The sequence below is a fragment of the Haliotis rufescens genome, unplaced genomic scaffold (genome assembly GCF_023055435.1).
Source record: "Haliotis rufescens isolate VD_foot unplaced genomic scaffold, xgHalRufe1.0.p SCAF_5, whole genome shotgun sequence".
Taxonomy (NCBI): domain Eukaryota; kingdom Metazoa; phylum Mollusca; class Gastropoda; order Lepetellida; family Haliotidae; genus Haliotis; species Haliotis rufescens.
This window is the reverse complement of record NW_025964223.1, coordinates 62131188-62150284: the sequence shown is the minus strand read 5'-3', so window position 1 is coordinate 62150284 and position 19097 is coordinate 62131188. Positions and strand designations below refer to the sequence as shown.

General features: G+C 43.1%; 1 protein-coding gene across 1 annotated transcript in view; it reads right to left on the bottom strand.

Moving 5' to 3' along the window:
- LOC124143869 (inositol polyphosphate 5-phosphatase OCRL-like) overlaps window positions 1-19097 on the bottom strand; it is a 65923-nt gene that overhangs the window by 17931 nt on the left and 28895 nt on the right. The window contains exons 15-19 of the mRNA XM_048384472.1: window positions 17987-18122; window positions 5241-5351; window positions 2617-2685; window positions 1466-1562; window positions 940-1064 (exon numbers count right to left, since the gene is read on the bottom strand). Of these exons, the coding sequence (XP_048240429.1) occupies window positions 940-1064; window positions 1466-1562; window positions 2617-2685; window positions 5241-5351; window positions 17987-18122 (538 nt within the window). The remainder of the gene's footprint in view (window positions 1-939; window positions 1065-1465; window positions 1563-2616; window positions 2686-5240; window positions 5352-17986; window positions 18123-19097) is intronic.

The window sequence follows — 19097 nt, the reverse complement described above, 5'->3', positions numbered from 1 at the left end:
TTATGAATGAATGTTATTCCAGCACTTTCCAGTGTTTGACACTATAAGCAAAGTCCCATATCAATGGGTTTGCATGAAATAGAAAAATACATGTCTACGAGACAGATCAAGCAATTCAATTTAGAGCTATTCTAACTCAGATGCAGTAGGGTTTCTAAAGCCACACTCACCAATATTCCAGCGACATGATTTGTTTGGTGTTAAACATCGCCCTCAGCAAAAATATTCCAGATATATGACATCAGTCTGTAAATAATCGAGTTTGGACCAGACAATCCAGTGATTGACATTATGAGCATCGATCTACGCCATTGGGATACGATGACATTCATCAACCAAGTCAGCGAGCCTGACCACCCGATCCCGTTAGTCGCCTCTTACGACAAGCATAGTCGCCTCTTACGACAAGCATGGGTTGCTGAAGACTTATTCTACCCGGAATCTTCCCGGGTACCAGCTACATTGTATATGACATCAGTTTGTAAATAATAAAGTCTGGACCAGATAAACTTATTGTACTGGGTACAATGACACACCATCAATCAAGTCTGGACCAGATAAACTTATTGTACTGGGCACAATGACACACTATCAATCAAGTCTGGACCAGATAAACTTATTGTACTGGGCACAATGACACACTTTCAATCAAGTCTGGACCAGATAAACTTATTGTACTGGGTACCATGACACATAATCAATCAAGTCTGGACCAAATAAACTTATTGTATTGGGTACCATTACACACCATCAATCAAGTCTGGACCAGATAAACTTATTGTATTGGGTACCATGACACACCATCAAAGATGTTGCTAAGCATGACAAACTTATATCTTTGCCTCATATGACTAGCAGATGGTACTGACAGCCAGTTGCCAAGCAACATCTGTGCAGCATCCTGATTTTGGAGAGCAGTAAACATGCAGTCAAGGATATAAAGAAATCTTTGCCACCAGTCAGGTGAAGCACTAGTATATCCTCCATCATCTCAGCCTTGGAATTGAGATCACCGGCAGTGTCCTTGTCCACAAACACCATCAGTGAGATGTCACAGCAGTCCCCTACAGATAAATACACAAACATCAGCAATTAGTTGTAGACAAACACTGCGAAAGAGTTATTTGTAGTACTCACTCACTCACTCACTCACTCATACAGTCACCCAGTATCTCACTCACTCACCCACTCACACACTCATCCAGTAACTCACTCACTCACACACTAACTCACTCACTCACCAGGCAGGATACTGTCTTAACACGGTGTGACATTGATACACAAACACCATCTGTGAGAAAGAGAGAGTTATTTGTATCACTCACTCACTCACTCACACACTAACTCACTCACTCACCAGGTAGGATACTGTCTTAACACGGTGTGACATTGATACACAAACACCATCTGTGAGAAAGAGAGAGTTATTTGTATCACTCACTCACTCACTCACTCACTCACTCACCAGGCAGGATACTGTCTTTACAAGGTGTAACATTGAGCCAGGACTTGCAGAAGCTGATGTCATCCAACTTGTTGATGAACTCATACTCCACAGGCACCTGTAACATATAGAATATCCTCACTGTCCTGTCAGGGGATGGAATAAGAGTAAGGTATAACTAATGTATACAACAATATCAACGGATACATTACAACTATTTCACCAACTGCCATGTAATGTATACGATGACGTGTACTTAACCAAGGCCCCAAATCTGTACCATAATGTGTATTCAACCAAGGCCCCAAATCTGTACCATAATGTGTATTCAACCAAGGCCCCAAATCTGTACCATAATGTGTATTCAACCAAGCCCCAAATCTGGACCATAATGTGTATTCAACCAAGGCCCCAAATCTGTACCATAATGTGTATTCAACCAAGGCTCCAAATCTGTACCATAATGTGTATTCAACCAAGGCTCCAAATCTGTACCATAATGTGTATTCAACCAAGGCTCCAAATCTGTAAGATGACGTGTACTTAACCAAGTGTCTGAATCTGTATGATAACATGTATTTAACCAAGACTCTGAATGTGTAAGATGACGTGTACTTAACAAAGTGTCTGAATCTGTATGATAACATGTATTCAACCAAGGCTCCGAATCTGTACGACAACATTTACTCAACCAAGGCTCCGAATCTGTAAGATGACATGTACTCAACCAAGGCTCCGAATCTGTACGACGACATGTACTCAACCAAGGCTCCGAATCTGTACGATGACATGTACTCAACCAAGGCTCCGAATCTGTACGACGACATGTACTCAACCAAGGCTCAGAATCTGTACGACGACATGTACTCAACCAAGGCTCCGAATCTGTACGACGACATGTACTCAACCAAGGCTCAGAATCTGTACGATGACATGTACTCAACCAAGGCTCAGAATCTGTACGACGACATGTACTCAACCAAGGCTCCGAATCTGTACAATGACGTGCACTCAACCAAGGCTCCGAATCTGTACCGCACTCAATCTGAACATCCAATACAATTTAGTCGCCTAATGGGTTTTGGACCCACCCTAACCCCAGTATTGATAAGTATCATTACTAAAAAGGAGGAAAGATTCTATAAGATGTTAAAACAGAAGTATGCACTGACCTGACCAATGTTAGCCACAGTTAGAACCCTCTTCTGTGGCTCATTGAACTTGACATCTTCAAAGACGAACTGAAACACCGAAACACAGATCATAATGGACAATGACACACTGGACATTATTCTGTAAAATATTCATTATCGATGCTGTTTTAAAACTTTATCTGCATAATTCCCCTTAAAGATGAAGACAAAATGTCATCTACGTATCTATAACAGTTTCTGCGAACAATGAAAAGATCAAACAAGGGCCATAATTCTGTGAAACATAAAAGTCTTGACGATGATTGACATATGGATTCTTCATCAACAAAACATTGTTGTTTTAATTGATATGGCAACACTGCAACAACATTAATCATCATGATCATACTTAAAGGGCATGGTTCCCCCAAAAAATAACTATCGTTTCCGTAGTGAGATGACCTTGAATTTCAAAACACAGTAGGTTTATCTCCGAATTTAATCACAAATCAATTTTCTGAGTTGTTTACAGTTCATCGCCTTGGTCAAGAAATTTCCTGTAATACTTCCTTACATTAGTTTCATTCACACACCATAAATCTGCCTCTCTGATCTTCAGGAATATTTATTTCCCTTCGGCCCTCCCCTATTTCCCTCCTCCCCGGGCTTACATTCTCCGTCAAGACCTCACGAGGAGTTTAAATCCATAACAACATGTACTTGAAATGGGGAATGTGTACTGCGTTTCAATAATCAATAATCAATAATTTCCTCGGACATTGACGGATTGCTATCCAAAGTGCCCCAAAGTTATTTTTCAAATTTGGCAGAGATCTAGGATGTCCTATCATGTCTTCATCTCTCAAAAGTTCTTTAAAATCATGAAACTGTCCTAATCTCATTTGTCTCCAGCAAAATCTCTGGTATATATTCAAAAATATAGCTACAGTAGCTTAAACATCAATATGATATATGACATACAACTGAAAATAAGTCATGGAACACCTGATTCAGTGGCAGGTTAGGTGGTCAGGCTCGCTGAATTGCGTGGATCGATGCTCATGATATCAATCACTGGATTGTCTGTTCCATACTCGATTATTTACAGACCGCCGTCATATAGCTGGAATATTGCTGAGTGCGGCGTAAAACAACAAACCAACCAACCAACCAATGGCAGGTTAACCATATTAATATGAACAAATTGGGTGAACTTCTGAGTAGTATATTACAAAAACATCCCTACTGGGCAGACAAACAGGTGGCAGACGGATGGCGGTGCCCTGATCCCATCCTCTGTACCTCCAGGGCTCGCGTCTTGCTGAACCGACACTAACACCAGGGCCCACTTGCACAAAGCGATTTTAGTGCTAAGACTATTGTAAGCCTATGTTAAAGTATGGGAGTTACGATCATCTTAGCGCTAAGATCGCTTTGTGCAAGTGGGCCCTGGATCCATTCCTTTGAGTTCTCGCTATCTCAAATTACTCGCTCTTGGTTTTCATCATCCAATTTGATGTTCTACGCTAACAGACCAATCAAACCTGCCTCACTGTTGGATTGGCAATATCTACAACATGGCAGCCATTCCCATTGATTACGAGAGAGTCTGTGAGAAATTCAACATTGAAAACCTGACTAACAAAAGAAAGCCCTTAATGATCTTTTTGATGGAGGGATTAGTGTATGTTCACTGAACTACAAGCCCTGGAGATAAAGAAGATGCCCTGATCCCGGTTCTAGCCATTCCCAGAGGCCATACTATCCACCCAATCCCTATTTCAGTCATCTAGCTGTCTCAAGACTGCCTATTACCACAGTAAATACAAAAGAAACTGAGACCCAGGGCGGAAACTGAATCATATTTGTGAAAAAACAAATAAAAACCAAAACCCTTTACACACAAGGGTAAACAAACTGAAACTGAAACTACTTGTGATAACAAAAACAGTGTTCTTTATCATGTTTACTGTCAGAGTGTCAAGCCAAATTGGTTCGCTTCTTTGTCAGACAACAGGTATTTTTCCCCTCGAATCCACTTAGTACTTCGTGAAAATGTCTTTGTTTATGCATTGCCTGCACTATTTACATGACTTATATATATAGTTTGGTGCTGGTATCATGTTGAAATGAACAAAGAATAATTTTCATTAATATGAAGACATCTGCTAACTTAAATAATGATTTCTTAACTTTAATAATGATTTATAAACATTTCGCTCAGTTCTAAATTTATGCAAATCTTGTGGCAAAAAGTTTGGTTAAGGGACTGGGCACCGTTCCACAAAGCGATCTTAACGCTATGATTGTCGTAAGTCAGTGTTAAAGAATGGGAGTTACGATCAACTTAGCTCTAAGATGGCTTTGTGGAACGGGGCCTGGTCTTTTATTATAAGGGCCTGAAAGTATGACATGAAAAATATGACTGTTCTATTTGTTCCAAAAAAAAGTAATAACATTGAACATAATGTTTTGGGAAGGGGAGTGGGGGTGGTGGAGGGGAGGCATGACAAGATGTTACCTCGTATATGTATTTGGGGTAGGGATGGGGGTGGGTTGTTATGAACAAATGTGACATAAATTGGAGGGGAGTGGGAGACAGAAAGAGATTGGCCATCTCTTACAACCAGCATAGGTTGCTAACTCTACTGGATGTGACCTACCTCTGTGTTGTCCAGCTTGACCTGAGGCAGGTACTCATTCTCAATCCTGTCCAGCTTCTTCATCACATCCTCATACACCTTCTTGGACTTCTCCACATCGATCACCCGGATCTGAAATACACAGTCACATAGAACCATAAACATTTCTCCACATTGATCTGAAATACACAGTCACACAGAACTATCAACATTTCTCCACATCGATTACCCGGATCTGAAATACAGAGTCACACAGAACCATAAACATTTCTCCACATCGATCACCCGGATCTGAAATACACAGTCACATAGAATCAATTTCTACACATTGATCTGAAATACACAGTCACATAGAACCATCCACATTTCTCCACATCGATCACCCGGATCTGAAATACAGTCGCATAGAACTATCCACATTTCTCCACATCGATCACCCGGATCTGAAATACACAGTCGCACAGAACTATCCACATTTCTCCACATCGATCACCCGGATCTGACATACACAGTCGCACAGAACTATCCACATTTCTCCACATCGATCACCCGGATCTGACATACACAGTCGCACAGAACTATCCACATTTCTCAACATCGATCACCCGGATCTGAAATACACAGTCACATAGAACTATCCACATTTCTCCACATCGATCACCCGGATCTGACATACACAGTCAAACAGAATTATCCACATTTCTCCACATCAATCTGAAATACAGAGTCACACAGAACTATCCACATTTCTCATGGTGACAAGCAACCTGCCAGAAAATGCAAGTGATATGAGAAGTGGAATCTGACTGGTCAACAGGAGGGACATAGAGGGGACATAAGACATAATAGACACTCTTGGCTCTACTAACGAACCTGGAAATTCCAAACTATTTCGGCAAGGGTGGAAACTGGACTTTTGCAGTTACTCCCTTGCCTCAGGAAGATGAGACTGACAGTGTGGGCACACTGATATATTTTTTCAAACTGCTGGAAGATCCCCATTTAATGGTGAGTTTTTTTATTTTCTAAGTAGAGTGGTGGGAAAGCCTAGTGGTGAAGCATTTGCTCATCATTCCACAGGTCCATGTTCAGGTCCAACTGTGGGTACAATGTCTGAAGCCAGTTTCTGGTGTCCTTCCGCCATGTTATGGCTGAAATGTTCCTAAAAGTGGAGTAAAACCTGACCCACTCACTCACTTTCTCACTCCAAAGTACATATCACCTTCACCACCTACAATCATCACACAGCCCTCTCCTCCACTTCTGGGGGCGGTGGGATAGCCTAGTGGATAAAGTGTTCGCTCGTCACGCCAAAGACAAGGGTTCGATTCTGGACATGGGTACAATGTGTGAAGCCCATTTCTGGTGTCCCCCGCCGTGATATTGCTAAAGCATTGCTAAAAGCGGTGTAAAACCACACTCACTCACTCACTCCTCCACTTCTGATAAAAGAGTCAGATTGACCTGATGGGCCTATACCCATGACCTTACAGCATGTACAGGCCAATTCAATTCCCCTTCATCTTCAACCTATTAGACAGACTCTTATATGAGGGACGAGAGTGATTATCCTGCTGAACAGTATCGTATAGTCCAAAATGAAGGGACTGTTTCCAGTTGTCACCGTGTCCCAAACATTTCTCAACATCATAATCATACTGATGCTCAAAGATGCAGCTGGACTTTGATGCTCTGTATCACCAATTCATTGATATTCTGTCGTTCTGCTCTGTTCAGATCTTGGGGAAAAATACAAACAGCAAAGGGTACTATCGTTTTCTTTCTATTTCTTCCACTGAGATTGTCATACAAGCATGTGTATCATACTGATTTAACAAAATGAGTGACAGAATTCTTGTATTTCCTGAGCGGGAGTGAAGGTGATATATGATTTCTCATACAAGTTTTGTAAAATCAGTATGACACACATGCTTGTATCATAATCTCTATGTATGAAATAGAAAGAAAACATTGTTACGCTTATACAATTTGACCGCCTCCGTGGTCTTGTGGTAGAGCGTCCGCCCGGAGAACGGAAGGTCCGGGTTTCGATCCCCGACCGGGTCATACCAAAAGACGTTAAAAGATGGTACTTGTTGTTACCCTGCCTGGCGCTCGGCATTAAGGGGCTAAAACAAGGACTGGTCGGTTCGGAATCAGTATACTGTGATTGAGTGGGGTATTCATGTTAAACTGCGGCATGGTATCTTAGTGTGCTAGCACTATAAATCGGCATCAGTCCGGACTAGTACAAGCAGCCACACACACACATGCATGCACGTCGCTATATAAGTGCAATAATCTTGGACGCGACGTTAAGCCCAATTTCACCTCACCTCACCTCACCTTATACAATTTATATGTTCCCAAAGATCTAAAAGTGATTTCCTATACAAGTGTTGAAAAATCAGTATGACACACATGCGAGTGTAATAATTTCTTTATTACTCATTATTCATTTGATTCCCCCTTCAGAAAATTCACTACCGCTGTCTCAGAACATCCCTATTGTTGAATTACATCAACAACCTTCATCATGACATCGTTTCTAGTGTCACAATGAGATTCGAATGCCGTTAACAATGTTGTCCGATTGACATGAACAATACTTTGGTGCATTAGAAGTGATACTTGCACATGCAATTTTTATGAACTTGTTTTTTTTCTAGTGAGTTAGTGAGTTGGGTTTAACACCGCTTATAACAGTATTCCATTTATATCACGGAATGTGAGAGGAAAGCCTGAAGTGATGCAGGTCTCAGATGCTTACCACTTTGGTGAAACCCACGAGCACGAGTATGCTGCCGACAAACCTAGAAACATAATCGGGGCGAACCGGGATTCGAACCCACAATCATAGGTTTCTGGCGTGCTTTAGGGACGCAACTCTGCACAGCGAATTGCGGCGCCTTAGACAACTGAGCCACCCATGCCCCCTTGGTTATTTCTAGCCCTAACGGTAATAAAACATATTATTTCTCCCTGTCTCACTGCTTCACGGTTAACGATATGGCTGAAATATTGCTGAAGTGACATCAAATATTAACTCACTGAATACTTCTTGAAATCTCACAAGGATCATTGATAACCACACACCTACAGGGACAATGAAATGAAATATCTTTCATCCTTCTCAGCTTCTTTAATATGACAACTGACTAAATTTAAACGAATAGTGAGCAATTTTATTAACTTTTGAGGGTGTTCTAACTTAACCCTTAACTTCTTTTGAGTAGTATAGAACACACAATATCAAAACAAACAAAACCTAGGCAGCAAAGTTTGAGAGTTGTTGAATTCAGTAAACACTGAATCAATGACTTCACTACTCCCTCTCTTCAGTAGCAACACACAGTAACTGATTTCAACACTCACTTACCATGCCTGTTTGAATATTGGCATCCTGACGAGACAGAAGGGCTATATCCTCAGCCAATACTTTATCTTTTACCCGCCCACCCATAAACCCTCGTATTCTCAGCATGGTTAGCCTGAGACAACGCATGCATGACAGACAAATATATCCTGTTCTCCCAACAACAGAAACTGTGACCTGATGTTTCCTTGTGTTGAACTATTTGACTCGATTTGAATGTTACTCTGACTATGACTCTGCTGTTGACTAGTCTTGTTACTTGCTTAGTTTGGAGTACAGACAGGGGCCATCTCATAAATCTGACTGTCATTTCACCACCATAATCAGCTAATGATACTACTGGCAAGGTAAGTTCACAAAACATTTATGTATATTTTTGATTTATTAGTATCATTTTTATGATTTATTATATTATGTTGGTATATAGTGCATGTTTAGGAAACATTAATCCAAAATAATATATATATGTATATATGAACCCTATGATAAGAGGCGACTACTGGGATCGGGTGGTCAGGCTCGCTGACTTGGTTGATGCAGGTCATCGATCCAAATTGCGTGGATCGATGCTCATGTCAATCACTTGATTGTCTGGTCCAGACTCGATTATTTATAGACCGCCATCATACAGCTGGAATATTGCTGAGTGTGGTGTTAAACAAACAAACAAACAAACAAACAACATGATGCAATATTAAGACAATGAAGACAGGATCAGTCTCGACACAGACACATTGACATCTCATTTCCTATACATTCTGAGTTGAGATTACAGGGTGCATGTTGTGTCATGTTCATTGATTGTGTAGTTTCTAGAACATATTCCTGTTTCCTGGTTTATATATAACTTAGTTTCCTGCAATATTGGTGCTACGTCACTGCGGTAATGACAAGCTATTAATTGTGCACCCCCCCTTTTCAAAAAAGCTGTATCCGCCCATGCTGTATATGTGTCTGTCGTTGGTGAAGGAGGCCATGTTGTTCAACACCGACATGCACAACATTCCTGCTACATCACCGAGGTCTGACTGTAGTCAAGCCTGGACCAGTTAGTGACAGGTTGAGCTGAGGCTATTATTTTTTCTATTTGTTCGATCACGGATGAACAAAGCCTATTTTCTTCAAAATATGAAAACATTTTTTTTTCAAAATTTATTTTGCAAGCAAAATTATTTTGAGATTACTCAGTCTTAATAAAAAAAATAATCTATAAAACTTAGGATGCTCAATTTGACATTAATATTTTGCCCAATCTCATTAAAATCAGATCTTAGTTCTCGCCTCCGCTAAACAAAGATCTGAAGACATCACATTACGCGTCACGTCAGACCAACCTTGCACGAACTTTGACCGACCAATGGAATGACCAATCAGAAGGCAGCTTTCTCGTGCTTTACGGCACAAATTTCAAATTGGCTACTACGCTTCAAAACATATTTTGACAAATTCTCGATTACAAATTTGAAACCTGAACAAAAAAACATTCTGGAATGGCTAATAGATGGTCTAGATTGTAATGATTCAGTTGTTAAACCCATAACTATCGTTCGGAATACCCCATGTTATAGTTTTCGAGATTGCATGATTAGAAATCACATTCCGACTGTCACTTTCATAATCTGGTAAGCGACACACTGATTGGTCAGATGAAAGGTCCCCTAATGGGATGTCTTCAGATCTTTGTTTAGCGGTAGCGGTTTCTGTAAAAAATTAAGCTTCCCACAGACGACGCTAAAGTTGCCGAACTCATCATTTGACCTCAGCATCAGTGTCAGATCAAATCAACACAGCATGATGGCAGTTCTTAATTTCTATTTCCTCCTCCAAATTTAACCCTCTGACTTAACCAACAACAAAAATTAACGTCGCGTCCAAGATTATTGCACTTATATAGCGACATGCATGCACGTGTGTGTGGCTGCTTGTACTAGTCCAGACTGATGCCAATTTATAGTGCTAGCCCACTGAGATACCATGCCACAGTTTAACATGAATACCCCACTCAGACACAGTATACTGACTACGGCCGACCAGTCCTTGTTTTAACCCCTTAATGCTCTCCGGGCGGACGCTCTACCACAAGACCACGGAGGCGGTCAGCCATGTCACAGAGCCTGACACCCCAGTCTAATCTAGTTGACCCTTACACTGGCGGAAAATCTACCCAGAAATAGCTGACTTGTTGATGCATGTCATTGTATCCCAATTACGAGGATTGATGCTCATGATGTTAATCAATGGATTGTCTGGTCCAGACTCGAATAATAAAAGTCCTCTGTCATAACTGGAAATGTTAAACAACAAACAAACACACATACACTGCACTAAAGCCATGTTTTACTGTAGAATGATACTACTGTGTGACATCTGGGTGCATCATGCCAAGATTTATCACACATACATCAGTACAGTGGCAGAAAGTATGGAGTGTCTTGGACAATTCCACCTTGAGTTTTTTATTGTGTCTCAAAAAGAAAAGATAAAGAACTTCCAATTCAGACATTTCACATTAGCAAAAACTTAAAATTCAAGAGATTCTTTTTTTTTAATTACACCCCAAATCCACCTTGACAATATTTTTCAGTTCATTTTACCTCCAGCTTCTTGTCATAATGACAAAGGAATCCTGTTAACATGGTAATTTAATTTAAATTAGAAAAACATCACCATCTTATGCCCCTTCAGTTAAACAAGAATTGTGATTTATTTTTTTTACATTGGCATAATTAGATACTACTGAAAAATATACCTGTTCTGTCTTGATCATGTGGTCTGTTATGACCTAGAAGGCCAGGTCAGAGTGACATCATGACCAGTTTGATATAAAACACACACTGACTCACAGCTTATCTCAGTGATAGGAGGAGCCCCTAGTGATACACAGAAGTCACCCAAGTGAGGATGTAGATTGATGGCATGTTACTGTAGAGATGGATTAACATGAATAATCACTTAATATTCCATTATTCCACTTTAAAATTTTTACAAACCTGTAGAGGTTATGAATTCTCTGATGAAATCCTCCTTGGGGCACTTATTGCTCCTTGGGGCACTTATTGCATTTTCCTTGCTCAAGAAAATCTACATGACATAGTTGTAACCATTTTCCTTAATAAAAACTTCATTTTTGTATGATATACAACCACCCTTACGGGGCCTCACCCTCCACGGCGCATCACACCAGGGGAAGCAACTCTCACCCAAATCACTTTCCATATGTCTAATGCTGACAGAATGTGGGGAGGTGGGTGGCCGTGCCCCAAGGAGGATTTCATCAGAGAATTCATAACCTCTACAGGTTTGTAAAATTCTCTTTCAGATTAAATCCTCCTTGGGGCACTTATTGCATCAAGATAGACTCCTAAAGATAATCTAGGAAGTGGCATCCGTCAGCAACAAGCATGCATAAATACGTATTTTGATTATTTCAATGAATAAAAAAGAGTTCAATAAATGGAACCAACCTTATCGTGAGGCACCACCGTCGAAAGGCGGGGGCTAGAGACAGGGCGTGGTCAACCATATACAATGAAAGAGCCATTATTTGTGGCTTATCATATTGAGAACTCGAGACCCCCCCCACACACACACACACTTTTTGGAACAAGTGATATAGGGGCGTAGATCACGTTGGATTTTAAACCCGCGCTGAGCTAGGCCAGAGGGTCCCTGTGAATCGAAGGAGTGCGTGTGCAAATACAAGTATTATCGAGTAGTAAGGACTGGTATTTTTATCGACCGCAGAAGATATAATCCGGACCGTTACTGAGCAGTATAACTGGAGGGCGGTCTAAAATCTCGAAGGCTCAATCCGCTAGAGATGTAGAACTTTGCCCAGTTCGGAGAACTGACTAACCAAACCGAGCACGCTTGCTTGAGTGTTTGTCGAGTTGGTAATGTTTGATGAACGTGCTTGGCTGGCTCCAAATAGCCGCGGAGCAGATCTCCTCAATGGGCAGAGCTGCGGAGTACACTTGTGACGTAGCCACTGCTTTAACCGAATTAGTCTTCAACCTGGTAGGGGGGTCCCTGCCTTGAAGTGTGTACGCAGTATAAATTGTAGACACTATCCACCTCGAGAGAGTTTGTTTGCTCGCAGGTGAGCCAGCCTTCCTACCGCTATAACAGCAAAATAGTTGATTATCCTTACGGATACCCTTAGTTCTGCTAATATAGGCCTTGAGGGTCCTGCGGACATCCAAGACATGAGCATGTCTTGTAGTGGTCCCCGACGAGGAAGGCTGTGAAAGAGCAGGTAGCTAGATAGAAGCCGTCACGTGGAAGACGTGTGCGACCTTAGGACGGTAAGAGTCCGGCAGGCGAATACTGATCCTGTCCCGGTGGAAGACAGTTAGTTCGGGATCGGCTGACATTGCATGTAGTCGCCTACCCGTCTGCCGGACATTACCGCCACAAGGAACGCCGTCTTCCAGCTCAACAGCTGAAGAGAGAGAGACGACAGATCCCGAAAGGAAGGACCGGACAGCCAATCAAGAACGATTGACAAGTCCCAAGGGGGACTGATCCGCCGGAAAGGCGGTCGGATCCTGTCCACACCTGCTAAAAAGCGCTGCACTAATGGGTGCGCACCCAGAAGTGCCCCGTCGACAGGGACGTGAAAAGCTGCGATAGCTGTAGAGTACCCCCGGACTGTCGTGGCGGCCAGGCTGTCATATAGGCACAACTGGAGGGACTCAAGCACGGCTACGAGATCTGCAGAAAAGGGATCTGCAATCCCTCTATCGACACACCAGCGCGCATGGCAGGCCCATCTATCCTCGTACTGAACGTTTGTCGAATCCCTCCGCGAAGCCAGTATTGTGTCTGCAACTCGTGCAGGAATACCGCTCTTCTGGAGGCGATTCCTGACAGTGGCCAAGCCACCCACTGAATCCTGGGATAGAACAGGAGGCTGAGCCAGAAACCTGAGTATTACTGGAAACCAACTCTGCGCCGACCAAAGAGGTGCCAGGAGCACAAGTAGTCGCGCAGGCTGAGTGGCTAGCTGAGACAGGACCTTGGAAATCAGAGGTACTGGGGGGAATGCCCACAGAATTCTGTCTGTCCAATCTAGCTGGAAAGCGTCTCGTGTTAACCGACCTTGGGTCGGGGACGCGGGAGCAGAACGTTGGTGTCTGGTGATTCACCCCAGACGCAAACAGATCCACCTGGAACGACCCGTATAACTGGGAGATAATCCCGAATATCCCCGGGTCGAGCCTCCACTTGTAAGGAGCGAGGACCTGGCGAGACAGAGCGTCCGCACAGACGTTGTCCAACCCCGGGAGATAAACAGGTAGCACCCTGATAACGTGTGAGTTGCACTATAGGAGGAACTGCCACGTCTCTTGGAGAAGCGACGGAGACACCGTTCCCCCCTGCTTCCTGATGTAAGTCATCGCCGTTTGGTTGTCCATCTCTAGACGAACCACTTGGCCACGAAGCAGATCCAGGAAGCGTTGGAACACCAACCTGACCGCTCTCAGTTCTAGCACCTTGATATGCAGTTTGATCTCCTGCTGGGACCATAATCCCGAGGCAGTGTGATCGTTCAGAACGCCTCCCCACCTGGAGAGTGACGCCTCGTTTGAACTGTGAGAAACGGAACGGGAGAGTCGAGGGGGAGCCCCTGGGACAGATTCCCGACCTCGGTCCACCACTGAAGGTGTGTAATGAGCCACTGCAGAGTCTCAAGAACAGTCTCAAGATCTTCCGAGTTCACCCAAAGTCGACGGAGCGCTTGTTGAATGGGTCTCATTCTCAGATGTGCCTGCCAAACCACATCCACTGTCGCCACCATGTTGCCCAGTAACTGGAGCCATGTATGAGCAGTGTGACTTGCGGACAGAAGGAACTGGGAAGTAACACTTCTGACCTTGGTAATGCCATCTTGTGACAGAGATACAAGTCCGCTCACCGTGTTGAAATTCGCCCCTAGGAAGACTAGATTCTGAGTAGGTCTCAGATCTGACTTCTTGAGATTGACTATCCACCCTAGAGTGATCAGAATGTCTATCACTTCTTGTGTAGCTATCTGACTCAGCTTGGTGAACACCCTCGGGGCCATGGATATCCCGAATGGTAGAACCCTGAACTGATAACACCTCCCATTGAAAGAAAACCTCAGGTATTTCTTGAACTCGGGGTGTATGGGTATGTGGAGATAGGCGTCTTTTAGGTCTATTGACGTTAGCCATTCTCCTGTCTCGACAGCTGAGATCACTGAGCGTCTTTTTTGGTGACTAGGAAATATGTCGAGTAGAAGCCCTCGCTTTCCTGTCCCACAGGAACCGGTTCGATCGCAGCCTTCATAAGAAGTGCGTCGACCTCGGCACGGAGGAATTCCGCCTTCTCTCAGGTAGCAGGCACCGGAGTGTGCTTTATCCCAGAGAAAGGGGGCAGATGATGTTTCCACCGAGGCAAATGGCCATCCCTTAGAGTGGACAGGATCCAGGGATTGGATGTGACTGTCTACCATTCCTTCAGGAATAGAGCCAGTCGGCCGCCTACGGGGACATCCGGCTTGAGGCAGTGGACCCCAGCTGTCGGCAGTTCGATAACTTGCGACTGTGGGTCCACCCGGGGCTCTTCGGGGGCTAATGGGAACGATGGGTTCCCGGCCCCGCGAAAAGGCTGCTGGCCTCGACCAGCTGCCTTGCCCCGGCCCCTGCCTCTCTTTCCATCTTATATGGCAAAGCAAGTAGGTCCTGGCATGTGGAAGTCGACATCCACAGCCTGCGCATGCCCATGACTGCGCACATCATCTGCCTTGCTAGGAGCAAAAGCGTCCCCCGGAAGGCGAAACTCGGGCATGGGCATGGGCGCAACCACCTGAGGCAGTACCTGGACAATCTTGTCCCGCACGTGCCTCAACGAGGAAGCGAAGGAAAAGGTTCCCGAGGTCTCCAAGTCGTCTCCCCCCTCCTCCATCCACTCCTCCTCTCTCGATTCCGAGCCAAAGTTAATCGACTCTTACCCGAGAGATAAGGTAGAAGAAGTCGGAAGGGGACGCCCGAAGGCCTGGGTCCTCACATCCCCGGGCTGCACCCGGCACGAAGCCGAGTCCCGGTCCCGAGGTGCCGGGGGTTCAAGCGAACCCACCTGGCTCTGGGCATGCCCGTCCTCCGCCAGACATTTGAGGCAGCTTTCATGTCGGTTTTGGGGGGGAATAGATGCTGAACACCCCGTACACAGTTTGAAGGTCTGTAAAAAAGACCGTAATTTCTGAGGTGGGCGGGAAGGGTATTAAAGTGTATCAGTGCGATTGAAAGATCGGAAAGATATGTGCATAAATTGTGAAACTAGAAGCAAAGGCGTAATTTAGAATGCGATTTGTAACGCGATACTAATAGCCAATGTCGTAGTATAATTATAACACCAAAGTGGGCGTGTTACTCGCAAAGGTGTAAAAAAAACGTAAAAAATGTAAGTGTAGTTTAATTATTATTGACATACCACCTTGGGTTTATGTAAAGGAAAAAATTGTAGACCAAAGCCGTATGATATAACAAAAGACCCAAGCCGTTTTTAATGGCCTTGGTGTTACATGTATCAGACCATGGCACTACATTACGGCCATTTGAATTCAAAGGTACCGTACACCTGGCGTATAATTACAACTCTATAACTTTACAATGCGAGGTATTACGCCTTTGCAATGAAAGAAATGTACCATACATACAGTTTGGTCAGCCATGGTTCTTGTCGAACGATTATCTTGAAAAAACAGGCACGTCTGTCTTAGACAGATGACATAAGGAAAGTGATTTGGGTGAGAGTTGCTTCCCCTGGCGTGACGCGCCGTGGAGGGTGAGGCCCCGTAAGGGTGGTCATATATCATACAAAAATGAAGTTTTTTGTGTGGTAACATTTTTCATTAAGGAAAATGGTTACAACTATGTCATGTAGATTTTCTTGAGCAAGGAAAATGCAATAAGTGCCCCAAGGAGCAATAAGTGCCCCAAGGCGGATTTAATCTGAAAGAAAATTGTTTGTTTGTTTGTTGTATAATGCTACACTCAGCAATATTCCAGCTATATGAAGGCGATCTGTAAATAATCAAGTCTGGACCAGACAATCCAGTGATTGACATCATGACCATTGATCTACGCAATTGGGATACAATGACCACCCGATCCCGTTAATCGCCTCTTACGACAAGCGTAGTCGTCTTGTTACAGCAAGCATGGGTTGCTGAAGACCTATTCTACCCCCGATCTTCATGGGTGTCCATACCATACCATGGAAACTATCTCCGACCAGTGTCACTTACACGAAGCTGACACACATTGAAAGCCCCTTAAATATTTTATTCCAATGCTTTGAGGATGAAGATCTTGGTAATGTTATATATTATGTTTAGAGAGACAACTGTAGCATTTGGAAAGGACAGTAACAATAGAATATCTTGAGAGTGCACTGTTGTGAGGCGAATTTCTGTACATCGCTTGCAAGCGACTATGCTTTGCAACACACACCCCATGTCTGTCTCACAAGAAAAAATGCTATGGACAATTTGCATTTTACAATATTGATAAACATTATCAGATGTGTGGGTGTTGCTGAGTTTTGCCTGGACATTTTATCTCTGCCTATGTCATCACCTAAGCCATTGTTACGTTCATGCCTCAATCAGTTGAATCCTGGTGAAACAGGCCACTGTTACGCTCGTGTTGCTTGTCCATAGCATATACAAATATCAAGAGGGAAGTGTGCACGTTTGGCACACCCCAACCCCAAACTCCTCTATTATTTGTTTATTTGTTTGTTTGTTTGTTATTGCCGCACTCAGTAATATTCAAGCTATGTGACGGCAGTCTGTAAAAAATCAAGTCTGGACCAGACAATAGTCTGTTAGTTGCCTCTTACGACAAAAAAAATAACAACAACAACAACAACAACAACAATAATAATACAGGCAACCTAGTTCTAATAACAACAACAATAATAATGATGATGATAATAATAATAATAATAATAATAATAATAATAATAATACAGGCAACCTAGTTCTAATAACAACAACAACAACAACAACAATAATAATAATAATAATAATAATAATACCAGCAAACTAGTTCTACATTGAAATCAAAGTATGTTTATTTTCTATCCCCTAATAACCCTAAGCGAAGCAGCTGATCGCTATTGCCGGTTAATAATTTTTCACATGGAACCAGTCTGACCAGTCACCGTCAAGGCACTCTTGCACGTGATCGCAAGAACTACGTGTTGACATAGAATCGTCAAACTATAACAAATATGACTTTAAACGAGTCAAAGTATGGCATTTATGATATATGTATCCATTCCCTGTCAATTAATGTTCGTTAAAGGGAAAAATGTAATTTAAGTGAAGGAAAGGTGAAGGGCAAATGTTGGTGGAACCTACCCCAGCATCAAAGAGAGCGCTGACTGGCTTGTGGTCACTGAATCGGAGCTGCTGGTGGGAGTCGTACCGTATCTGTCGAACCCCATTCCCCTTCCACAGTATTCTGTCACACCACGCTGGGATGCGACTCTTCTCACTGGAAGTAAAATACAACATATAATGACACCGATATTTAAATCCAGAGTATCAACTCAGTGTCAATAGTTTGAATTTAGTCTTCTGTGGCAATGAAATAAAAATCATTCAGGAATGACACATGTGACAACACAGTAGTGAGACATGTGACAACACTGTGGTAAGACATGTGACGGCACTGTAGTGAGATATGTGACAACACAGTAGTGAGACATGTGACGGCACTGTAGTGAGACATGTGACAACACTGTGGTAAGACATGTGACGGCACTGTAGTGAGATATGTGACAACACAGTAGTGAGACATGTGACGGCACTGTAGTGAGACATGTGACAACACTGTGGTAAGACATGTGACGGCACTGTAGTGAGATATGTGACAACACAGTAGTGAGACATGTGACGGCACTGTAGTGAGACATGTGACAACACCATAGTGAGAAAGGTGACAATATTGTAGTGAGACATGTGACAACACTGTGGTAAGACATGTGACGGCACTGTAGTGAGATATGTGACAATACAGTAGTGAGACATGTGACGGCACTGTAGTGAGACATGTGACAACACCATAGTGAGAAAGGTGACAATATTGTAGTGAGACATGTGACAACACTGTGGTAAGACATGTGACGGCACTGTAGTGAGATATGTGACAATACAGTAGTGAGACATGTGACGGCACTGTAGTGAGACATGTGACAACACCATAGTGAGAAAGGTGACAATATTGTAGTGAGACATGTGACAACACCATAGTGAGAAAGGTGACAATATTGTAGTGAGACATGTGACAACACCATAGTGAGAAAGGTGACAATATTGTAGTGAGATATGTGACAACACTGTGGTAAGACATGTGACGGCACTGTAGTGAGATATGTGACAATACAGTAGTGAGACATGTGACGGCACTGTAGTGAGACATGTGACAACACCATAGTGAGAAAGGTGACAATATTGTAGTGAGACATGT